Here is a 27412-nt window from a genome sequence, read left to right as displayed (position 1 = left end):
AAGTTATAACTGGTTTGAACACTGTCTTGTATACAGCTAATTTAGTGTTTTGACTAATTTCTCTTTTATTTCATATAAATTTATTCAGTTGACATCCTACAATACCAGCTTTATTGATTCTGTTGTCTGTGTCCATATTTAATTTACCATCTTCACTAAAAATTGTGCCTAAGTAGCTGAAATGTTTTACTTGTTCTATAGGTTCTCCATTCACAATGCACTTGATATTTTCAGTGTTTCTGCCTATTTTCATTGTGTTTGTCTTTTTAGTGCTGACCTTCATACCATATTTATTACAACAGTTATTCAATTTAGTCAGGGAATCTTGCAGACTTGTACCGGATTTATTTAGAAGTATAACATTAATCCGCAATAAAGCAAAGAGCTGAGATTAACATCTCCATTTTTGATATCAGGTTTAATACTGCTTTCCTTCATAATGTGATTCATATAGATAATGAATCACATTATGAAGGAAAGGATAATATAGATAATAAGAATAACAGAGGAGATAATATACATCCTTGTCTCACACCAGATTTAACATTAAACCATCTTCCTGTACTTCCTTCAATTCTAACTGCTGACTTACAACTCAAATAAAGACTAAATATTGCTTGATATAATTTCCCATTGACACCATATAACTGTAGCGTATTGAATAGTTTCTCTCTTGGCACCTTGTCATATGCCTTTTCCAGATTTGTTTATTTTAGAAACCAGTCGTCGATTAACATTTTCAGCAGTCTAAGAATTTTTTTTAAATATTTTTTATTTAAGTAACTTGAAAAAAGTTCTGTTTGGTCTCTAGAGCAGGGTTTTTGGACTGTGTAAAAAATAAATAAATAATACAAATAAATATATAAAATTAATTTTAAAAAATAAAATAATAATCCTTAACTCATCTACAGTATGACTGTACTATAGCATTACAAAAACTTTTCATGAGAGCTACATAAAAATATAATAATAAATTAAAATAAATTATTTCTTGAAAGTTTTTTTTTTAAAACACAAATTTGCTAGGTGTTCTTTGGGTGCCATCTATTGTCTCTGTTTTCAGTTATATTGTTTTCAACCAGCCATCTGGAAGGAATAATATTGCATCTCCCATCTTGTAAAGATATCTCAAGCATTGATAAACATTAATGGGATTGATAATCCTGATGCAAAAGGTATGAAGATAAAAGTGAAAAATTATCATGATATTAACCTTCATAAAATTAATAGCTGTGGTGTATTACAAGATCTAATGATGATCTTGCTTGACAATAACCGATAGAAAGAATTATTCTGCTCAATCACCATGTGAAATGAAGGAATTAAGAGTTTAAAGCTCAAAATATGTATCACATTACTCAGTTTTATTTCTGAGCTATCATATGGGTTAATGTTCCAACTAGTCATCATATATTTATATTAACCAAAATTGTGATGCAAAATAGGTATATTAAATTGTGATACCTTTGAGATAACATTAGTACAAAACATTAGTGGATCGATATATTTCATTCACCCATAGTCAGTTGGATAGTTAATATTCTGCAATTTTTTAGCAATGTACACAATCATACTGCCAGAAAACAGAAAAAAATCAGTTGTTAGTTTATCATATTACAGTGTTATTTTACCAGCTTGGTAGGTCAAGTAAATAGCTTTCACTCTATAACCACATTGTAGACCCCACAAACACAGTGACTACCAAACAGGCAGGACAGCCAATATCAGAAACTTTCTACATTAGGATGGAATAGTTCTATTTAAAAGGGACGTATGTGATATAATATTTCTGTGGCAACAGCTTCATTCTTATAGGAGCAGAATATTTAGTGTATACTTCATTTAAACTTGCAGAAAATTATATTCTTGTTTAATCCTATATCCAAGTGCAAGTAAACAAAGGTTGTACATGTAAAATTTATTTTTCACTTGGTTAGACTATAATAAATTTAGTTTAATCCTTTATCCAAGTGTGAGCAAACAAAGCTTGTGCCTGAAAATATCTTCAGGACTGGGGTAAGGTAGTACAACACCAGGCAACTCGTAGCAAAGGTGGAGCAAGTTAACATCACTGCTATCTCAGTATCTCCGATAATGCAAAACACATCTCCTTGCGGATATGTATAATGTTATGCATTAAGCGACGGGCCACTACCCAGACTAGTTCGACCTTTATTGAGGTCTCTTCAGTGGGAGCCAGGCCCAGAGGTGGAGATACCAGGCAGAAGCAATGGCAGGTCATCTTTACCTATAGGAGTTGCCAAACGGTGTGCCACCTTTTTTATTAAATTACTCTGGATTTAGAGAAAGATGTTGAAAGTTTATTTTTCACTTGGTTAGACTATAAGAAATTTAGTTTAATCCTTTATCCAAGTGTGAGCAAACAAAGCTTGTGCCTGAAAATATCTTCAGGACTGGGGTAAGGTAGTACAACACCAGGCAACTCATAGCAAAGGTGGAGCAAGCTAACATAACTCCACCTTTGCTATGAGTTGCCTAGGATTGTACTACCTTACCCCAGTCCTGAAGATATTTTCAGGCGCAAGCTTTGTTTGCTCACACTTGGATAAAGGATTAAACTAAATTTATTATAGTCTAACCAAGTGAAAAATAAACTTTCAACATCTTTCTCTAAATCCAGAGTAATTTAATAAAAAGGTGGCACACCGTTTGGCAACTCCTATAGGTAAAGATGACCTTCCATTGCTTCTGCCTGGTATCTCCACCTCTGGGCCTGGCTCCCACTGAAGAGACCTCAGTAAAGGTCGAATTAGTCTGGGTAGTGGCCCGTCGCTTAATGCATAACATTATACATATCCGCAAAGAGATGCGTTTTGCATTATCGGAGATACTGAGATAGCAGTGATGTTAGCTTTCCCGGTGTTGTACTACCTTACCCCAGTCCTGAAGATATTTTCAGGCGCAAGCTTTGTTTGCTCACACTTGGATAAAGGATTAAACTAAATTTATTATTACATGTAAAGTGTCTTCACAACTAGGCTACTTGTATATAGATGCTAATGATTTCATATTAATTGTCCAACATGCAAAGTACACATCCTTTTCAACATGTAATGCTATGCATTATGGGAAGGGGCCACAACCCAGACCAGTTTTGACCTTTATTGAGGTATTGTTAAAGTGCAGTGGGGTACCTCTCTCCAAAAACTCTCAGTGATCTACTACAAGATCATTCTAAATCTCACCAAGTGACCCTAAAGAATCACCAATAAACTCATCACCCCTGACCTGATCTATTCCAGGGCAGGAAACTATGGTGACTTCACACAGTAACAGGCAAAAACCTGCTCCTGAGCAGAAGTGCTCCACTTCCCAGGAAGCAAGCCATCGTCAGTGAGAGCCAGACCCAGAAGAGACACCAAGGTGGAAGAAATGCAGAGGTCATATATTTTCCACATACAAGTAGTGAAAACACGTATCACCTTATTATTAAAATACTCTAGATTAGAGATAGTTGTTGAAAAATTTTCACTTGGTTATAAGTTAACCTAAACTTTCCATACTAAGGATATTTGGGATACTGCTTCCCAATTAATGTGAAGTCATTAGCCTCTCTATATAAGTAGCCTAGTCATGATGATACTTTACAAGTAAACTTTATTTACATTTCAATGAGGGATCAAACAAGAATATAATTTCTTGGAAAGTTGAATTTAATTTATAACCAAGTGAAAAACTTTATAGTTATCTCTAATGGAAAGTATGCTCATCTTCAAAAGGCAGATGTGGTTGCTGAGTGGTAAAATGCATGCTCCTACTTTCATAGATATCTTTGAGTTCAACTAATACCACAAATATGTTTTTGAATTGGGTAACAAAAATAATCAAATAAATAATATTTTATTACACTGCACTGAAGGAGTAACTTGTTATATATTAAATTGAAAAATGCAGTAATAGATATTAAAATAAATTGTACATGTACATGTTTCATAGGTTCATATTACAACTTTCTTCTGTTTCTTTTCAGTTTGCTTCACATGGAGTCTCGAAACAGTAGTGAAAAATCTCGTGCATCTGAAACTATTGGTAGTAAAGAAAATAATATGAAGAAAGAGGGAGTGGTAACTAGAGGAGTTAAGAGGCGTTTCACAGAAAATCAAACTACATCAAAATCTGAAACTAGTAGTAAAGGAAATTCTCTTTCACTTTCAAAGAAACAAAAACTTGATATTCCAAATACAAATAAAGACTCTGGTTCTGAGAATGCACACAAAAAAACAAAAGCGGATATCGTTGTGAAAGAACTGAAAAAGGAACCATCTCCAAATATAACGACAAAACAGGATAGTCATATTAACCCAGAAGAACTTTTAATAAATTCTTCCCAAAATGTTTCTGAAACAGATGTATCACCAAAACAATGTAAAAGTGACACTGAGACATCTTTTGGTAATTCTCCTAGTGAAAGAAATAGTCAAGTAGATTCCTTCAATAAAGAAACTGAAAAATCACAACAGAAAGAAGGTGAACATGAAAACTTTGAAGAATCTAAACCTCATTCTTCATCATCTGGTAACATACAGTCTGATATCTTAAATATTAAAAATGAAACACACGAACAGGAAAATGTTAAGAAAGAAGAAACATTAGATAGTAAAGCATCAGATACCACTACTAATGAGTGTACTGGTTTATTAACCTCTGATGGCATAACAGAGGAAAAGAAAGTGAATGATGTTAGAAAGCAAATACGAAGATCAAGAGATAGAAAAAGATCAAAAAGGAAGGAAAGAAGAAGATCTAGTGCAAGTCAAGGAAGTGATTGCTCACGTGTATCTAATGCACCTAGTTCTGGAAGACGCAAGAAGATTCCCAATAGGCCTGGAATTATGTTTCAGGTTGGTGCACGTTTAGAAGCAAAAGATGGATTTGAGAAATGGTATGGAATTAATTACTTGTTTATTTTTTAATATATATCAGTATTATGCATTATTTAATTTTCTTTGTGATTCCCAAATTATTGGACTTTTGATTGTTTCTTTTATCCCATCCCATTTTCCCTTTCATGTTAGGCTCATTGACCTGTCAGGGCCAAGTAACTTGTAATTTTGAAAACTTGATTGGTTCTTATTATTGGTTAGTTAATCCTCTCTGCATTGCCTGCTATATGTAAATTGTATGTCTTCTTTCTGATGTGTTTTGTGGAATTAAAAACCCGCGTTTCTTGTATTTAAAACTCTTTCACTTCTGTATGAGACCAGCTAACTCACCTTCACTTGTAAAGCTCTCATAAAGGTTCTGTGTGTGCTAGATATGATTCAAATCCTGATCTTTTCAACCAAACAACATCAAATTGTTGCTACAATTTTTCAAACTAGTCCCATTATTACACCATGTTGTTGTAGTCTCACATACTGTGACAAACTATGTTTTGTGCTCTGAAGATGCTGGTTATAATATCTGCAATAAGTCAATAAATAATTATTTACTTATCTTTCTGTGTTTTGATATATTACCATCAAAATTATTCAGCATGTACTACGAACACATAAGCCTTTCTACACAAACAGCATTGTTGTTATTTACTGAGTGCAGGCTCTGTATTTCTTTTATATAAAAAGTATACTCTTTCCTTTTGTCTGTGTTGAAGTTTCTAATGCACTATCACTTGAAAAGCTCTGTTAGAAGTTTTAGTTGTCCTAGAAATGTGAACAACTGACCAGGGCTTTTCACTTTCTCATGGTGCAACATATTAAATATTTTCTTGGATACCAAACAAACATGGCTAGTTAGCAGTTTGGGACCTAACTGACCAAATTATATTCTGTGTTGATTTTACCCATACTAGCTATTATGTGTGTGGACAGACTTATGTGTTCGTCGAACATGTTGTTTATTATTTTAACGGTATAATAGAACACAGAAACTAAGTAAATAATTAATTTATTAACTTAATGCTGATATTTCGCTGGTGTTATAACCAGCATCTTCAGAGCACAAATAATTAATTTATTAACTTAATGCTGATATTTCGCTGGTGTTTTAACCAGCATCTTCAGGGCACTTTTGTGACAAACAGTGTTTTTGTGCTCTGAAGATGCTGGTTATAACACCAGCGAAATATCAGCATTAAGTTAATAAATTAATTATTTACTTAGTTTCTGTGTTCTATTATACCGTTAAAATAATAAACAACATAGCTATTATGTGATTAGCTGATATGCTGATCACGGATGTAAAGTGTACCATTGAAATTATATGGATATTTAGTTTTATATGACTAGTATATTTCATCCATCATGGGTGGTTAAACAACATGTATATGATGATACACTGTGATGAAATGTCTTGCTGGTTAGGGTGTCATCTGGTTAAACAGGGTCCATTCTGTATTCATCTGGAAATCAAGGTGAGTCAACTGTTGCAATAAACTCTTAATCAGCAGATTTGAAGATGTCAACCATCAACTTGAAGTATCACTTGACTTTAAATTTTTCAGGAAATGACAACATATACTAAAATATTAATTAAAAAACTTTAATCAATACCTTTCTATATTTCGGCAAAGTTACATTGCCATCTTCTGGGAACATAAAACTATGATATGTGCATGCAGGCACTAACAAAGAGCAAATGAGGCTGAAGAAGACAATTGACGTTGGTCCTAGAGTCCTAAAGGTGCCCCCTAGTGGGCTAAATTGGGTTGTCTTGGATGTTGGGCTGATGTTCTAAAGATGCAAGCATCCCAAATTTGGAAGTTTATCTAAGAGAATTGAAGTATCACTGGTTAAAGGAGAGGAACATGCAAAAGAATTAGAAAAGTATTCTATTGGTATAATTGATGTTACTGAAAGTAAGAAGACTAAAGTAGTTGAGATAACAATAAATAATAACCTTTAAGAGAAAAGACAAAGCTAATAATAATAAGTACCTGTTTGATTTCTTCTCAGGACATTATTATTATTAGTGCCTCCTTCGACTCATCGAGGGAGGCCCTAAACATCATGTTCACACAACTATACGACATTCTCACAGTATCTATCATACCTTGCCTTGAACTCGCTCACCGTCATAGCACCCACAACAGACTCTGGCAGCTAATTCCACTCATTTACCACTCTAAAAGTAAAGAACTAACACCCCTGCTAACCACACTCTTGCCCAGCTTCCATAGGTGTCCCCTAGTTCTCCCACCACCAGTCCTGATCTCAAAAATATCCTCTGAATTAATCCTATAGAATCCCTTTAGCAATTTGAATGTCTCAATCATATCTCCCCTTTTCCGTCTATCAACTAGTTTTTGCAACCCACAAATCTTCAACCTGTTCTCATATGGTTCATTCCATAGACCTGCTATAATCTTAATCACTCGCCTCTGGATCCTCTCCACCTCTTCCCCATCAAGAAGGAACCGAGGTGACCAAATCTGGGCACAGTAGTCGAGATGAGGTCTTATCAAGGCTCGGTACAGAGGTACAATAACCTGCTTGTCTCTGCTCGTCAAGGTATTTTTCAACAACCAAGTGAGTTGATGAGCTGATTTAGCTACTTTTGCAATGTGTCCCCTAAACTTCATCTACCTATCCACCAACACTCCCAAGTCCCTAGCCTCATCAATCTCCTGGAGTACAGTTCCATCAATGTGGTATACTGCTGCTAATCTTTTCACCCCAAAATGCATAACCTTACATTTTGTCACATTAAATTGACATCCATTCTCCTTAGCCCAGAACCCCAATCTATCCAAGTCATTCTGCAAGATTTTGACATCTTCTGCATTCACTATCGCCCTACCCAACTTTGCATCATCAGCGAACAAATGAACTGTTCCTCTTAGATCCTTCCCTATATCGTTAATGAACAGATTAAACAGCAGTGGTCCAAGAACAGAATCCTGCAGCACACCACTAGTCACAGGCCGTCTTTTGGACTCTACTCCTGAATAAACTACTCTTTGATATCTCTCCATCAACCACCCACCTATCCATCTCAGCAACCCTATATCCATTCCCATATGTTGAAGTTTACAGATTAGAATTCCACATGGTATCCTGTCAAATGCTTTTGCCAGTTCCAGCAGTATCACTGTAAACCCATTACCCTTATCCAGTTCAGCCGTCATCTTGTTATAAAACTTGAGCAAGTTACTGAGGCATGATCTGCCCTTCACAAAGCCATGCTGTCCCCTGTACAGTATCTCATTTTCATCAATCCATTCCTGTATTTTTCCCTTGACTACTTTCTCCAAGACCTTGACAACGACTCTGATATGCTGATAGGTCGGTAATTTGCAACCGTAGTCTTGGATCTTCCTTTATGCTGTGAAACTATTTTCCCCTCTTTCCACACCTTCGGGACTGAACCAGACCCGAAGGTATGGAAAGATTAAACAACATGGTCAAGGGCACTGATAATTCTTTAGCCGCTTCATGCAAGAGCCGTGCCAGTATACCATCCAATCCCACAGATGTATTCACATTAAGGTTCTGTAATAGACTATTCACCTCCACTTCATTCATCACAATTCCCGTATAAACTAATGGTTCCTTCATTTCTTCAATGTCACCACCTGGATGATATACTTTTGCAAAGTGCACCCTCAGTAACTCCACTATATCGACTGATTCAGTGATCTCCTTACCATCGTCATTCCTTAAAATCATTTTGCCATGTACAGTTTTTTTCTTCCTTGCAGCATATTGAAAGAACTGTATGGGATTCGCTTTAGCTTGCATAGCTAGTTTCCTTTCATAATCCGCTTTTGCTTCTTTTACCACACTCGTTACCCTTCTGGCCTGCACTTTATATCGTTCGTGTGCCTGCAGGTCGCCCCTTTCTTTAAATTCCCTCCACAGTTGTTTCTTTTTTTGCAGCTCAAGCCTAATGGTGTTATTCATCCATTGAACCCCTACTTGTTTTACTATTTGGACCCTCGGTATACAATCAGCCATAACCTCCTGTAAATGCTCCTTGACCACTTCCCATGCTCTATCGATGTCCAGCCCTTGCAGTTGTACATGCCATGGCACTGATCCAAGCAATCTCCTAAGCTTGTCTTACTTGCCAGCACGGTAATTCCACATATACCCTGTCTTAATGGAAAATTCCACACCTATAGCCACCTCCCAGGTGGCTATAGGTGTGGAATTTATGATCTTATGATCACTCTCACCAATAGGTGGCAACATGGTCATATTCATTACAATCAAATTCTGAGATGCTATTACCAGGTCAAGCACTCTCACACCCCTAGTAATTTCAATTACATGCTGTCTCAGATCTTTATCCCTTAATAATTGAATAAAATCCATTTCCTTCCTCACATGTGTCCTCTCCTCCTTCCAATCAGTGTTACCATAGTTTAAATCCCCCATAATAATTACCCTCCTTCCACTGATTTCATCAATTTGTTTATGCATACTATCTCCACCATCTATTCCATCACCTGGTCTATAGCAGCACCGAACTGTATATTTTATTCTGCCAGTTTCAATCTCACACCAAATATCCCCAAATGATCTCCTTTCACTATCCTGCGATACAACTTCAATTCTCCTTGGCTGCAGTTCATCAGCTATCTTCAATAACACCCCTCCCCCCATTTTATTCTCTCTGTCCCTCCTAAACACACTATAACCTACACGTTCTATCCCACTAACCATATCATCTTCCGTCAGCCATGTTTCACTAATGCCAATAACCTGTGGCCAGGAAGAACTGATCAAGGCCAAAAATTCTTCCTTCTTGTTCCTAATACTCCTGGCATTAGTATACCTGAAATGCAGTGATCCCTTTGTCCCACCCCTATCTTGATGCGTTATTCTCAATGTCCCATTCCCATTTTTTGTCCTTAGTGCTGCCTCAGGTATATTATATACATTCTTACACTAAACTGTCTCACTGGTGTCCGCATATCCCCCCCCCCCGCTCCTCGGTAGTTCTAGTTTCCCTGGTTCTGCACATCCATTTTCACTTCATTCAGCAACACTTTTTTCCAGTCTCCGCACACCAAGTCCATTCAAATGCAGGCCATCCATCTTTATAAGTCCTTTCGCCCATCAAACTCATTCCACATGTCAACGAATTCTACACCACACCGTCTGCATACCCTGCGCATAATGTCATTTGCGATTATGGCCCTCCTTCTTAACTCCTCTCTGTCATACCGCAGCAACAGACTCACCATTCTAACTCTGTCACTCTTTTCTTTCGCTACCTTTAACAATACTTTCAAGTCCTCTCTCATAATAAATTTATCACCTTTCAATTCATTCATACCCGCCACAACTATTAATTCTTTCACCCTCTGTTTTTGCACTTTAATACTCTCACTTGCATCCTTAAATTTCGCACTCGGTAAGTACTATTTAGTTACACTCCCATCTATCACTCCTCTTAATAACGAGCCACCATGGACTAGTTACTAGTTACTAACTAACACTATATTCCAACTTAAAAATGTGCACAAATTCATATGGAGAGAAGATGAAAGAAATAAGAAAAATCTCATTGATTATGTTATTGATAGCGATGTTTCTCCTACTGGTTCAAGTATCCAAAGTATACAAAAATTCTTTGTATACATAGTATACAAAGGATTAGAAATTAAATTATCACCATATAGTCTTTATCAGGATAAAATTGAATTTCATACTGAAAAGAAGAATATATAAGAAAATTTTAAAACACTCAGTGTCAAGCAGCTTTCAGATGTGAACTGTAGACTAAAATACATTAACATTATTGAAAAAAAAAAAATGAAAGTTTGAAAAATGAGTCACATTGGGAGTGAAAGCAACAAAGGAATTTGATAGAATCAGAGCAAACAAACTTTTAGCCAGAGATGACAAAAAAAAAATATAAATTCCAAGTTGGGATACTCTGGCTTGAATAGAATATAAAATCAAAAGACTCATTGCGGGAGACCAACTCTATTCATTAACACAATACCTATCATATATCTTCTTAAACCTATTCACCGTTGAGGGACTCACAACCACCTGACAACCCATTCCACTCATTCACCATTCTCCAAAAAAAGAACCTAGTCCACACACCTTACTAATCACACTCTTAGACAACTTTCAAGTGTGACCCCTTGTTTTCCCCCTACTCCCATATATTGAAAAATTTCTTCTGTGTCAATTTTATGGTATCCCTTTTCTATCATATCCCTTCCTCCACCTGTCAGCTAAACTCTGCAGCCCACACACCCTCAATCTTTCCTCATAGGGAACATTTTACAGACCTGTTACAAGCTTGGTCACTCATCTCTGAATCCTCCTCTCCACAACCTCCTGATCCCCAAGAAATGCAGGTGACCAAATCTGTGCATAGTAGTCAACATGTGGCAGAATCATATCCTTATAAAGAAGAATGATAACTTCCCTATATCTACCTTTCAGTGTCCTCTTCAGCATCCAAGTAATCTTCTGAGCTATTTTACCAACTCTTGCAATATGTCCTCTGAATTTCAAATCACTATCCACCATCACCCCCAGTCCCTAGCCTCATCAATTTCCTGTAAACTAGTACCATCAGTATGATATGAAATGTGTAATCCCTTCATTTTTACAACATTGAATTGACTACCATTGTCCTTTGACTCTAGTCCCTAGTTTTGCATCATCAGCAAACAACTGAATGCCCCCCTCCTTCAAATCTTCTGCTATATCATTAATATATAAATTAAAGAGTAGTGGTCCTAGTACATAGCCTTGGAGCTCTCCACTAGTCCCCCTCATTCACCTTGATTCCACTGCCATACATCGCCCTCTGATGTTTGTATCAGCCATCCCTTTATCCATGTCGAGTCCATACACGCTAACTCCAAAATCATTCAAGTGCAGTCCATCAGCCATATACAGGTCCTTACATCCATCAGATTCACTCCACACATCTATAAACTGCACACCATTCTTTCTGCACAATCTTATTGATTCATTGGCAATCATGGCCTTTCTTCTCAATTCTCTCCTATCATACCAAGTCAGCAGACTCATAATTTTTACTTTCTTACTCTTCATTTTTTGCTTCTTCACCTTTCAAATCAGTTGTGCTTGTCAAAACAATTAATTTGATCGCTTCTTTCTTCTGAAACTTAAAGCTTCACTAACATCCTTTATCTTCGCACTTAGAAAATATGCTTACATCACTATCTAATTAAGTATACCTCTTATCATGGAATCCCCCATACAATACTATCCCTTTTCTCAGTTTCTTGCACTTTTATGTTTTTTCCATTCACTCTTTCTTTCATTCTCCGTCCTTCTGTACTACATGCCAGTTGTTTCTCCAGTTGCTTGAGCTCATGTTTTGTCCTATGAAAGAGTCCAAGTAAGTGTGCAATTTCTGTCCACATTTATAATATTTATTACCTTCAAACTTTCGTTGATATTTCGTACACTGTCATTCACCACTTCCACTACATTTGCCACAACACTTTGACAATCCTGCTTTATATCCATAATATTAGTCACTTCATTCTTTCACTCCCAATATGACTCATTTCTTGTACTCACTTAGAAGGTTAGGAGAGTCGTAAGAAATGTAAGCGAGTACATTTCTTGTACTCGCTTATGAAACATTTCCAATAAATATTTTCTCCATTCTTGCTCTGATACCACAAACCATTTGCTCTTTGCAACGAATACATTAAATGTATGCTACATCGCACTAAATCCCACATGTCAATATCAGTCAACATTGATGTCTTGGTTTCCATTTTTCTCCTACACATGGGTGCCATAACAAAAAAAACATTTCTGAAAGTATATCACATAATGATAGTTGACTAAACAACATCACTTAATAACGTAGTCAAAAATAACCAAAATACCACCAGTTATATATAACAATATTGTTAATATCTACTAAAAAATAATGACTTATCTGAGCAAAACGTGTATGGCAATCGCTACTAAGGATGATGCTAGCACCCTCCAAAATAGATGAAATACTGCCTGCTCCCATCCTTCCTACACCTGACGCACAGGATCATAACAAACTATTCTCATTCCCCTATATTTGAGGTACTGTAAAATGTTTGGTCTCTACTTTAATTTTTGCTCTATCTTTCTTAAATTTGATTTATTTCTTTGTCTACTAAAATTCCCTTAAGTTCTATTCAGTTCTCATGTACATGCACATTTAATACTTTACTCAACTTAACAATAATCAGCTTATCTTAGGCCCCACAATTAATCCTTTCTAATCTTACGTATGTTCGCTCTGTTAGTGAAGGACCGTTGGTTTTAGCCTGTCCACTATAACAGGTCACCAACACCCACACTGTGTAATTTAGAGAAATTTATTGTTTTTCGACTGTGCCACTGTAATTTATATATACAGCATGAGAGTTAAGTTTGAATATATATATAAGATCTGAATCTTAATTTACTTAATTCCTTAAAAGCTAGTCGTGGCAATTCTTACTTTAATCACGCTTGCAGGTTCGATATTTATTTGGAAACAGTGAATTGGCTAGTAGATCAGGCAAGAGACTTACACAAACAAAACATGTTTATTTTACTAAGTCAGTTGTACAATGCATTTGGACAAATTCCAAACAAAAATGCGTAAAGGCCTATCACTCATTCAGCATGCAACATTTATATTTAGACATCACATATACAATACTTAATCAACTTATTTACACCACTTAGCTATCTTGAGCTGCCTTTTACGTTATACTTAGCTAAACACTCTATTTAGGCATACATAGATTAACATTTAGCTTCTCTCTCTCTCTATTTCTGTAACTTAATAGTTGACTAATTACAATTTAACCTCAGTAAGCATACATACAATCTCAAGTGCAACTACCGTAACATTAGCAGATCAGAACTTACTCACATTTGTGTTTCACATACAGCCCTAACAACTTGGACAATACTTCCATAAGTTCTGCTACACTTTGCCTTTCTTGCTGGGTGCTGGCTATAATTTGGACCACCTTTGGCAGTCTTTTGGTGGCAGTTTTTCTGGACAACATATGGATTGAATCTCCATTAGTAAACTGGAACCACTTGTTGACATCGCGAATTTCACACGTAAGCAGCATGTTCGGCTGCTACTGGAAGTACATCGGATGGTAACAGCCTCACCTAGGTCCCCCTGTACCTGGAGTTACGCCTCGACACAAACAAATTTGAGAGCTCCTAGAGCCTTTTTATAGCTCCATTCATTCTTTGTTCTTTGGCTATAACTCCCTGGATTTTCTGCGTACAATGACGTCACTTGGGCTACCTTCGTTTTTGGCGGCAATTTACTACATTTGTATGACCTTTCGAACTTTTGTTCTTACTAGGTCAAACATAATTCGGGCTAATCCCTTATTTTCCATTACACATACACTTTGTATATACATATACTCAGCAGCAGAATTATTGCAGTAGTTTTAAAACTTTAATTTCTGATTTCTACATAATTTAGAACCTATGTAAAAGCGATCGCGGGAATTTGTATAACAATTTCCCGCGATCGCTTTTACAGTACATCAGAAAAGATAGCTAAAGTTCTTCATAAATATAATCTCTCTGCTACTTTCAAACCATACATGTGGCTAGCAACTTTCATCCATTTCTCCAAAAGATCAGTTTCATCCTCTTGCACATCCTGGAGTGTATGAATATCCAGTGACTGAAAATTATGTCTCCTTTGGACAGACTTGTAGATATGTTAACATCTGCATAGAAGAACATAAAAACTACATCCACTATCATCTGTGATTGGTATGACAAGTCATTATTAGCAACAATGCTGTATAGTAATTGCTTCAGGTTTGAGAGACTTGTCTTAGAATCACCACCATCATCTGAAACTCTCCTAACCTCAATAAATACAGGTGCATTAATTTGTCAAGGATCTGAGAAAGAGTTGCTCTTAAGACTGTGTGAGGCTTTAAGAGCACAAAATACCAAAACTACAATGTGTCTTATCAAAAACTTGAGGGCACCATGATAGGGCATTAGTTCCTTTATATTTACAATTTGAATTGTTTGAAATAGTCCAGTTGCGAACTGTGTATTTTGCAACTGTTGTAAGGCACTGAAAATACTGATTTGAAATTCAGCAAAATATTAGTAACTCAATAAATGTTATTAATTTTTTCCCTTCCATTTTTGTTTCTCTGGTATTGTTTATATTATACTATTAAGCACTATCATGAATGGGAAAACTTAAAAATGTTAAAAATATGCATACTGTAAATGAAACCTTACACTAAATGTTACACAATTGATACTTAATTTTCCTTATAATTGATGGTAAATCAATTATAAGGCATGATTTTTTAACAATACTTGTGACATAATGATTAGAAATACAGGTAATATTATTTTCGTCGGACGATAAATCCTCCAGGCATTTGATACACTTCATGACTCACCTTTCTTCCAGGGTGTCCCAAAATTCACGCAAGAAGTAATTTTGATAGAAAACGCAGGTTTTTAATTAAAAATTGTAATTTCTTATTGATTCATAAAGTATACAGTATAGAGTTATGCATGGAATAGCATATCGGGTAAATGGTAATGACTCCACGGCTTTGCTGGCACATACGCACTCTTTTGTCGAAACTTTCCATGACCGTTTTGCATAAATGTGGCTGAATTTCGTTGATACAGTGCTCAATTTCCTCCTTCAAGGCGTGGGTAGTCATGGGCTTGTTGGCATAAACCTTAGACTTCAAAAAACCCCAAAGAAAAAAGTCCAGCGGCGTTAAGTCACATGATCTGGGCGGCCAATTCTGATCACCAAAACGGGAAATTACACGACCAGGAAATGACTAATGCAGTAATTGAATTGTTTCTCCGGCTGTATGGCATGTGGCACTGTCTTGTTGAAACTACATGTCGTCCACATCCATATCTTAATATGGATGTGGCACTAAATATGGTGCTAAATTTAAATCTTGCGCCAAAAAACTGGATTATCATGTACAATATACGATAGCGAGCACCATTAACTGTTATTACCTTACCAGCTGCATTTTCGAAGAAGAATGGACCAATGATGCCTCCAGCCCAAAATCCGCACCAAACAGTGACACGTTGTGGATGCATTTGTTTCTCAATAATCACTCGTGGATTTTCTGAACCCCAAATGCGGCAATTTTGTGGATTAACAAAGCCATCAAGATGAAAATGAGCCTCATTGCTGAAGATGATTTTGTTCGAAAAATAAGCATCGACTTGTTGTTGTTCCATAATCCATTCAACGAACTCTCTTCGCTGTGTGTGGTCAGTAGGCTTCAGTTCTTGAGTCTATTGAACTTTGAAGCATAAAGATGCAAATCTTTCGTGAGAATACACTGTAGAGAGCTTCTCAAAATCCCCAATTCAAGACCACGGTTCAATGTTTTCTGTTGAACGACTTGTTGAAGGATGGCCAGAGTGTATAAGATCACTAATTGATCCAGTTTCCTTGAATTTTTTAATTAATCTTTTCACAGTTGATGAAGTTAAATCACTATTCCGACCATATTTTGTACGAAAATTGCGAACTGTAGCTGCCAAACCTTCATTATTTTTAAAATATTGCTCAACAATGAAAATGCATTGTTCTTTCGTGTAGTGCTCCATTTTTAATAACCCTGAACTGTCAGCACTCACGCTGTCTTTTTTTTCTCGTTGGCAACACTTTACCGCACAAATGGTGCTAAATTTAAATCTTGCGTGAATTTTGGGACACCCTTTATATACACGTTACCACAAGAATAATGTTTAATTTGCCAAATATTTTGGTCTGAATATTACAGACTATCTTCGGTGGCTACATAGGAATAGTTTTAAAAAACAAAATGGAATACGAACAATTGATGATTCACACATAGAACCAGCCGCGTCATGTCATATCGCTAAGTATTAGAAGAGTAAACATTTTTAAAGTCATAATTAAAGATATTAATTCAGAAATTTGTATAATAATCTTAAATAACATTACACTAATATAGGAAATTTACAAAAAAAAAAAAAATAATTAATGTGTTATCCTGATTAAACTTTTCCAAATTTTTGATATAGATATACAGTCATTACAATTCAAGTTAGGATGTTGAAGTAAGGCCTTTACACTTTCTTTAAATAAATATTCAAATTTGTAGTGACATCTGTGTAGGAGGAGAGTCTTGGACCAAAGGATGTTGTGGCTTGTTTCTAATCCATGCTGGGCTAATCCAGATTTCTCAGGTTTGTTGTGTTGAATTGATGACTGATGCTCTTGAATTCTTTTTTCTATAGAACGTCCAGTTTGTCCAAAGTAGGAAAGATTACAATTACAAGGAACTTGATACACACCAGGTAGAGACAAGGCTGAGCGTTTATTTAGATGAAGGAAAATAGGTGGATAATTTGTTAATAGGAGTATAAGTGGCTGTTAAATCATATTTCTTCAGAATTCTTGAAATTGGTTCTGAAATCCCAGAAATGTAAGGAATTGGAATTCGGTGTATTGAATCTTTGCTGTTCTGTGTTGGAGTGCAAGAATCGAAAAGATGTTGTGTACTCTTTTTGGAGAAGCCATTTTGTTTCATGTGATGTTTGATAGTCGAGAGTTCTTCCTGTAATAAATGAGAAGTTGAACAGTTAGTTTTGGCTCGTCGGATTAAACATTTTATGATTCCTGTTTTTTGACAAGGATGATGAGCAGATTCTTTGAGAATATAACGACATGTGAAAGTTGGTTTTGTGTAAACTGTTGTTGTAAGAATACCAGAAAGTGAACAGATGAGAAGGACGTCTAAAAAAGATAACTTGTTGTCTTTTTCAATCTCCATGGTAAACTTTATACGAGGATGTAAGGAATTGATACTGCTTAAAAGGAAGGTAAGGAGTCTCTGTTGTGAGGCCATACAGCAAAGATGTCGTCTATATATCTAACCCAAAAGGATGGATGAGGGAATATAGATGAGAACAGGACTTCTTCTAGATGTTCTAAATAAAAGTTAACTAGAGAAAGTGGACTTCCCATGGCTGTTCCTTCCACTTGGTTTTAAAATTTGTTTTGACATAAGAAATATCCAGAATGCATTATGAAATCAAATAACTTTATAATATCTTGTGAGACGATGTCAGCAAGTAATTCTAAAGGCTCTTTGAGAGGTACATTTGTATATAATGATTCTATATCAAAGATAACCATAAGATCTGTAGGTTGTAACGTGATGTTTTTCAATTTATTTAAGAAATCAGAAGTTTTTCAAAAAAGAGCGTGAGTTGCCAATGTGTGATTTCAATAATTTAGATAGATATTTGGCTACGCGATAAGTAGGAGAATCAATACAATCCACTATAGGACGAAGAGGAATATCTGTCTTGTGTATTTTTTGGTAGACCATAAAACCTTGGAGGCCTTGAGTTTTTTGTCTTTCAATAGTGTCTACGTCCAAACTTATGACCTCATCTAGTAGGGAATTTAATTTCTTCAATTGTCTGTTGGTTGGATCGTAATTGAGTTCTTGGTATGTTGAGCAATCTCAAAGTAAAAGGGAAAGTTTTCTTCTATAGTTTGAAGAGTCCATAATTACTGTCGCTTTCCCCTTGTCAGCTTCGGTAATGATGAGGTGACTGTTGTTTCTTAAGGAATGTATAGCTTTCTTTTCAGAAGGAGATATGTTCGAAGAATGAAGCTTGGCTTTAAGTAGCAAAGAAGCAACTTCTAGACGGAGAGCATTAGCTTTTTCACTTGACAGATGAGAGAGGTTCCATTCGATATTAACTAGAAAATCTAGATATGGAATCTTTTTAGGGACTATAGAGAAATCATGTCCTTTTGAGAGGATGAATGTTTCATTATTAGTTAAAGGCCGACCGGATACGTTGACGATCCAATTATCTGGAACTTGGAAAGGCTTGATTTGTTTAGAAACAAGAACATCATATTTGTGGTTAAGATGTTGATTCTGGATTTTTATACGAACGTTGTAAAGAGCATTTAGCTACATTCAGAACTATGTTTGAAAGATGTGGTTCTAAGTTTGTGGAGATATAGATGCAGAGATCAGAAACTTGATGAATGTTAATAGCCAGATCATGTTTAGCAGCTCTGAGTTGATTTTGGATTAAAGATAAACTGATGTTCCTGTAAATATTATGAGCTCCAGGAGATTTAATGGTTTCTTTAATCTTAGTGAAATTAGGAATTATCTTGTTCTGATCTCCGCACCTATATCTCCACAAACTTAGAACCACATCTTTCAAACATAGTTCTGAATGTAGTTAAACGCTCTTGTTTAGACGCAATGTTTCCAGTCCTTTTAGTTTTGTTTGCAGGCTGATCACTTTACTTTTCCAGATGTTATCCATGGCCTTCAGATTTGTTCTTCCCTTTGCAATTCTGATCTTTATTTCTTTTTTACAGTCCAAATCATATGTCATTTTACTTCCTAAATATGTGAATTGTTCTACTTTTTCTATATTAGTTCCATCCAGTTGAATCTTTTGTTTCATATTCTTCACATCAAATACCATTGTCTTTGTTTTTTCCAAGTTCATAACAAATCCAAATCTTTTCCCTTCTTCATTTAACAGTTTCAATGTTTTTTGTACTTCTCTTTCATCTTCTTCAATAATAACAATGTCATCTGCAAATCTCAGATTGTTAATTCTCATCCCATGCACTGATATTCCTTTTGCATCTTCTTTCATTTTATCCATTGCTTTCTAAGTGTTCGATGAAAATGCTTGGTGATATTGGGTCCCCCTATCTAGTACCTCTGCTTGTTCTAAACCATTTCCCCAAATCATTGCCTATTCTAACTGCTGCAGCTGCATTCTGATAAACATCTTTTAATATAGCTATTAGTTTTAGTGTCAAAAAAGTAATGGTAGGCATCAATGCCAAGGTTGGGAGATTTACACCAAACATCTTTCATGTCTGGTGTAAATCTCCCAACCTTGTCATTGAAGTCTACCATTACTATTAGGATATCCTTTTTGTTTGTTTTGTCAATAAAATCCTGTAGTTGCTGGTGGATAGTGTCTAATTCATCTTCATGTAATTGATAAGGAGCATAAATTTGGATAATTTTGAAAAAAAGTCTCTTTTTCTTTTATTCTAATTGTTATAATTCTTGGACCATGTGGTTCCAAGGTTAGGATGGAGTTCTGCAAGTAATTACTGATATGGCAACTCCCTCTCTGTGGATGTTATCTTCTCTTCCTGAGTAAAATAGTTTTCCATTCTTCAAATTTACTACACCTTCTCCTGGCCAGTGTGTTTCAGCAATACTTATTATATCCCACGTAATCTTCACTAGCTCTTTCTCCATCAGTTTGGTCCTTCCTGATTTAAGAAGAGTCCTTATATTCAATATTAGGAGATGGATTATTTTTTGAGCTGACCTTTTGAAACAAAACAGTTACGTTGGCTGCCCCAGAGACACAGTAGCATTATCTTGGCTGCATAATGATTCTCTGTTCATATGAGGTTTTGGTAATTTTAAGAGGTTTGCCACACCTTTGCTGCATGATAGATGAAGTATATGTATGCTATTTTGATTATTAATATTGCAATAAAATGGATTCAGTAATATCTATTTACCTGAAAAACTTGCCTGTCTATTATTTTTCATGTATAGGTATCCTTCAAAAATAGTGGAAGTAGATGAAGAAGATGGAGAAGTGTTAATACATTTTGAACGATGGAGTTCTAGATATGATGAATGGGTTTCAATGGACAGTCCCAGAATCAGAGCCATTACACATCCATCTACAAGAAAGGAACTAAAAGAAAAGCAGGCTAAATTTACTCCTGTATGTATATTAGAAATATTTATTGTTGGATAGTCTGTTTCTATTGTGATCTAAAAAAAGTAGTTTACATATTGTCAAAACATTTTGAAACAAGCATATTTATCTGATAAAAAAAAATCTGTCTTTCAAATAATGGAAATTTTATTTATAACCAATGTTCCAGAAATCAACTCTCCACAAGTTATCAGAGCCCAGTGGCAAGTGAAATTTTTAGCCTTGTTCTAAATGCATTTATTACTTTATTTACATAATTTATTTAAAAAAAAAAAAACAAAAAAAAAACATCATAATCTCATTCCTGTGAAGTTTGATTATGGGTGACTGCCAGCAATGTTATTAAAAAAGTCTTATTCAGAGTGTTGGAAATAAAATTTCTAGATCTGAAATCCTTAATGGAAGCACTACAGCATTCCCTTTTTGAATCACAAAAACACTTGCAATTTTATTTGTTGGTTTTTTTCTAAAATTCATACTGTAAACTAGTAATCTTTGTTTTCTTCAGTCAGAAATTCAGTTTTCTTTCTATATGCCAGACTTCTTTAACAACTCAACTTGCCATATCTTCTCTACACCCCTATTGTCATTGTCAGCATAACAAATGGTAACTTTTAAATGCTTTTCTTTCTATATGATAGACTACATAAATATCTGCTTTTGAGTTCAAAAAATTACCTTTCTCTCACAGCAGTATTATCGTGTTCTTTTCACTTCCTGCATGCTCCACTATGCAGGTTTTCATTTGTCATTAAGCAAGAAAAATAAGCTATAACTATAACATCATGTATTATAGTTACAGCACTTTACTTGAAAATAGAAATCTCTGACACTTGAACCATGAGAGAAAATATAAGTTTTTCATATCATGCATACATTTAGATTAAATTGCAGTTGTCATTTCCAATAAATAAAAGTTTAATTAATCAATGCATTCATATAGTTCAATATTAACCTTACACATATATATATATAGTATGCACAACATATGTAATAGACAGACTATTATTTAAATAAATAATTGTACTTTTCTCACAATAACCTTTCACTAAAAAAATAAACTGCTAATTATAAATACAAAATTAAAATTGGCACATCCCGGTTAAATACTGTGGTACATCCATACATCTTCTTCCAACATCCTTAAGTAGGTGTGTAACTGTAATATAATGTTGTCCTAAGGTTATTTTTACCTTCTCACAACATGAATTCGCGTAATATAATTAAATGCTTGAAAATTTTATATAACGAAAATTCTTTTTAATGCTGTCATTGAAAAAATACAATTACCTTGCCGAATCATGTGACTGAGTGCATCGTGAAAATTGAGTCCGACTCTGCATTGAGTGCTACCGTTTCATGAATTTTATTTGTGTTCCCTTTTAAATTACTGTTTATGTATAATTTATATAAAATATAAATTCACCCTTCATTATGAACAATGAACAAAAGACAAACCTATTTATTAGTATGTGGTTCTCCCCCCCCCCCTTCCTCCAGCATCCCTTAGAACTGGTTGAACTCTTGGGATTGAGTATGTATTTTATGACTGACCATGTGCGTTCTGAGGGACAAAACACCTGAGTTTGTGGGTGAAAAAACCCTCTACCTCCATATGAGACCAGTTAACTCACCTTTAGTCAAAAGAGACCAGATAAAGGTTCCTCACATCATGGATGGAAATCAAACCCAGGTCTTTCCAACCAAAAGGCTTTGTGTATACTAACTGAGCTACAGAGGCTCAAAAGACATACTGAGTTGTGATGAGCTGCATTATGGCATGCATTTTAAACCCACAATAAAGGAAATAATATTTCTTTATAATTATGTGTATTGTGAGAATTAACACTAATGTATTACTTTTTTGTCAACTTGACATTTAGTTTTGTTTGTTTTTTTTTTAAAAAGAAAAAGTCTATAAAGTAAACTGATACTGTTGACGAGTAATATTTTTTTTGTGGCTAGTAGATTTAAGTTGTATTTCTGAAGTCTTGTTTATAACATCCCGAAATATCTTATTTTAGGATATTACTCCTGGTGAAACATCAAATACACACATACACATGAGCAACATATCTCTATTATTTATTACTTTTTTTTTAAATAAAATTGCAAAGGCTTATTAGAAATATTTTTATATTTTAGTAATGTAACTGCAAAAACATCATACCAGTTTTGATATAAATATTCATCATCATCATCAAATTCCTGACATGTATCCTCAAGGTGTACAGGATATGATAGTACTGCATGCGAAATTTACATCATTACTAATTTCCTATCTACAATTTTCCTCCAAATCAGTCTGTCACCTATCAAGACTCCAACATTATCAGATCTTATATTTCTATCGTCTAAGGCACTTTATACCATATCACTCCACCTATATCTTGGTCTTCCTCTAGGTCGTTTTCCTGCCAACCTGGCAGAGAACACTTGTTTTGCTAATCTTTCCTCGCCCATTCTATTTAAGTGACCATACCACCTGAGATTAACTCTGCTAACGCATTCCTGGATGCTGACAATGTCAAGTTCTTTCCTAATATCCTCGTTTTTAATATGATATTGCTATTGATGCCATCTGTTCACGCCTCAAATCTTTCTCAGATTAGAGAAAGATTAGAGGCATGACTCTCATATCTGTGGTCTCTAGTCGGTCAAGTGTTTTACTTCTGACCCTACTCTCAGATCCATAAGTTAAAACGGGTTTAAACACTGTCTTGTACACAGCTAATTTAGTGTTTTGACTAATTTCTCTTTTATTTCATATAAATTTATTCATTTGACATCCTACAATACCAGCTTTATTGATTCTGTTGTCTATGTCCATATTTAATTTACCATCTTCACTAAAAATTGTGCCTAAGTAGCTGAAATGTTTTACTTGTTCTATAGGTTCTCCATTCACAATGCACTTGATATTTTCAGTGTTTCTGCCTATTTTCATTGTGTTTGTCTTTTTAGTGCTGACCTTCATACCATATTTATTACAACAGTTATTCAATTTAGTCAGGGAATCTTGCAGACTTGTACCGGATTTATTTAGAAGTATAACATTAATCCGCAATAAAGCAAAGAGCTGAGATTAACATCTCCATTTTTGATATCAGGTTTAATACTGCTTTCCTTCATAATGTGATTCATATAGATAATGAATAACAGAGGAGATAATATACATCCTTGTCTCACACCAGATTTAACATTAAACCATCTTCCTGTACTTCCTTCAATTTAACTGCTGACTTACAACTCAAATAAAGATTAAGTATTGCTTGATATAATGCCCCATTGACACCATATATCTGTAATATTTATCGATACAAAATTAATAACGGAAAAAAATACAGATGTATTTTATTAAAAAATTACAGAGGTATTTCTTCTCTACTGAGAAGAAATACCGCTGTAATTCTCACATTCGGTTTTATTTCCCTTTTTGATATATGGATACTATTAGAGCTCTACTCCAATCATCAGGAATTCGTCCCTCTGTACTATGCAGTGCAGCCACTGTAAGACTTTTATACTTCCATATACTTGAGTTTTTTCTGTTATTTATTTTGTATCAATATGTCTACTCACAGTATACCTCTTTTAAAATTTAACTGTAATATTTTGAATAGCTTCTCTCTTGGCATCTTGTCATATGCCTTTTCCAGATCTACAAGACTTAAATACAGATCTTTGTTATATTTCCATGATTTCTCAACTATTTGTCGTAAAGTGAAAATCTGATCCTGTCAGCCTCTATTTGGCCTGAATCTAGCTTGTTCTTCATCATGCTTCTCTTCCACAATCCTTCTCAACCGTTTCTCAAGTATACTTGTGTAAATTTTACCAGGAACACTCAGTAGAGAAGAAATACCTCTGTAATTCTCACATTCAGTTTTATTTCCCTTTTTATATATGGGTACTATTAGAGCTCTACTCCAATCATCAGGAATTCATCCCTCTGTACTATGCAGTGCAGCCACTGTAAGACTTTTATACCTCCATATACTTGAGCATTTCTGGTCAAACATTATCTACTCATGCTGCCTTTCTACATTTTGATATAAATATTCAGATATTAAATATTATCGCCTGTGTGATCAGGATTTATTTTCTTCAGCACACTTGTAGGAGATTAATTGCCTTCTGGACTAATGGCAATATCATATTAAAAATGAGGATATTAGGAAAGAACTTGACATTGCCAGCATCCAGGAATGCGTTAGCAGAGCTAATCTCAGGTGGTATGGTCACTTAAATAGAATGGGAGAGGAAAGATTAGCAAAACAAGTGTTCTCTACCAGGTTGGCAGGAGAACGACCCAGAGGAAGACCAAAAGATAGGTGGATTGATACGGTACAAAGTGCCTTAGACGATAGAAATATAAGATCTGATAATGTTGGAGTCTTGACAAGTAACAGACTAATTTGGAGGAAAATTGTAGATAGGAAGTTAGTAATGATGTAATTTTTTCATGTAGTACTGTCATATCCTGTACACCCCTTGAGGGTACATTGCAGGAATTTGATGATGATGATGACTAAATAAAACTACAAGTTAAATAAACTGTTTTATTTTGATGGGATTTGGGGTAAGTGTTTAGAATTGCCTGTGACTGATTAACTATTATTCATTATTCACTATTATTCATAAGTCAATCACTTTACTTTTATGTGTATATTGGAAATATATACAATTATTCTGAATATAAATTCTAAATTCAAATCCAGACTTACTGTGAAATTTCAGGCTTACTTTCGGTTTGAGAAATGGAAAGTTTATAGATGCATAATTTGTTGAATATTTAAAAAAAAAACTCTTAATATGTATGTTGAGAGAATACATATATTTTGTAGCTTAGCTGGTGGCCTTAATGCCCTTTAGTTGGAATCTGAATTTTAATCCTGTTTAGGACATGAGAAATCTTTATAAAAACTTTTCACTTGAAGGTAAGTTAGCCAATCTCATGATGGTGTTGAGAGTCTTCCTTCTAGAAAGTCAGGTTTTTTTCCTCCTGTAAAAAAAACGTAAACTGACCAGAGAACTCACACAATTGACAGATGTAGGAGGCTGTATATAGAATTAACTGCTCTCTTTTAGTATTAATTAGATTTATATGAAGCATATTTAGACATGCAGCCAGTCTCCTTATCAACTAAAAAGTTGAACACCTACTTACCGGTTTTCAAAATTGTCTGATAAAAAAAAAAAGAGTACTACTTGTTTGCCTTTTGGGAATTCAAAGGCATTATAGAATTTATTTTTAATAGAATTTTTTTGTCATATTGCATCAAGTATAGACAGCTCTCACCTTATGGCTGGGTTCTGTTCCACAACCCCATCATAAGTCAGTTTGGTTGTAAGTTGGTAATTACTATATACCATATGAACCATAAGGGGTATATTAACAGTTCTGCAGCCTGAATTTCACTAATAATTTTTCCATCTCATGTATAGTGCTTTCAATTTTTTTGTTGCCATCATTAGTGCAGATCCTTTTACTTCATCACAGATTTAGTCTCTGTCTTTCCAAATGAATTGATAAAGGCCTAAGTCATGTGCTATAGCAGCAACTACTTTTTTGTTCTCATGCTGCTCTCTTATTTTCACTTTCATTCCTAAATTAATTGTCTTTCTCTTTTCTTTTCCATACCACTAGAATTATCTTTTCCTTGCTGGCTTTTAAATAATGCCCCTAAAAACAAATCATCATCATCATCATGCATATCAAGGATTTAGACCTAGCATGGCCTGTTCCGGCCTTAGAAGTCATCGTTGAATCGTTTAAGAGGACGTCCTGGTTTTCTTTTTCCTAATGGCTTGTACTTTAAGGCTTGTTTTGGTAATCTTTCTGTTTTCATTTTTTGAACGTGTTCCATCCATTTATGTTTGTATTTTTTAATTTTTTCTATTACTGGTTCTTGGTTTAATTCTTTCATAATTTCTTCGTTTCTTTTGTGATCAAATAGGGTATACTTTGCAGTTTTTCTCATAAACTTCATTTCTGCTGTTGTTAATTGTTGTTTGTCTTTTTGTTTTATTGTCCAGATTTCGCTTCCATACATTAAGACTGGTAGGTCTAATGTATTGTCTACTTTTAGTCTAGTTTGTTTTTGAACTAGGTTTGGTTTAAATATAGAGTTAATTACACCTGTTATTTTTAAATATTTTACAATTTTTATGTTTATATCTTTTTCATTTTCATATGTGATCATACATCCTAGGTAATTAAATGAATTCACCTGTTCTAAGATCTTGTTATCTATTACTATTTTTGTTCTTGTTGGATCTTGTCCTTTAAAGGCCATAGCTTTTGATTTTTCTGTTGATATTATCATACCATAATCTTTGGATATCTCATTTAGATCTAAAATAGCTTTCTGTAGTTTATCTTCAGAATTTGTAATTATTATTTGGTCGTTGGCAAAGAGGAGAGTGTTTAAGTTTACTGTAGAAGAAAGTTTAATTCCTTGATGTAAATTTTTATTCCATTTTATTATTATTTCATTTAAGTAGATATTAAAAGGAGTTGCTGAGAGGGGACATCCCTGTCGGACCCCTTGGTTTATCTCTCTCGTATATGATAGCTCGTGATTTAATCTTATTTCTGTTTGATTATTTTCATATATACTTGTGATAGCTTTTAGGATATTATTTGGTATTTGTTTTTCTTTTAATATGCTAAATAATATGTTTCTTTTAACTTTGTC

At 34.7% G+C, this 27412-nt stretch overlaps 1 protein-coding gene across 2 annotated transcripts in view; it reads left to right on the top strand.

The window, feature by feature from the left end:
• LOC150093314 (uncharacterized) overlaps positions 1-27412 on the top strand; it is a 207045-nt gene that overhangs the window by 2884 nt on the left and 176749 nt on the right. For both annotated transcript variants that reach the window (XM_090413488.1, XM_090413487.1), the window contains exons 2-3: positions 3992-4903; positions 20543-20717. In XM_090413488.1, coding sequence (XP_090269614.1) covers positions 4002-4903; positions 20543-20717 — 1077 coding nt within the window. In that variant the 5' untranslated portion in view covers positions 3992-4001. The remainder of the gene's footprint in view (positions 1-3991; positions 4904-20542; positions 20718-27412) is intronic.

The sequence above is a fragment of the Typopeltis vanoorti genome, chromosome 24 (assembly GCF_054136105.1).
Source record: "Typopeltis vanoorti isolate ZY-2024b chromosome 24, IOZ_Tvanoo_1.0, whole genome shotgun sequence".
Taxonomy (NCBI): Eukaryota; Metazoa; Arthropoda; class Arachnida; order Uropygi; family Thelyphonidae; genus Typopeltis; species Typopeltis vanoorti.
The sequence above is the reverse complement of the archived record's forward strand: the minus strand, read 5'-3'. Positions and strand labels throughout refer to the sequence as shown.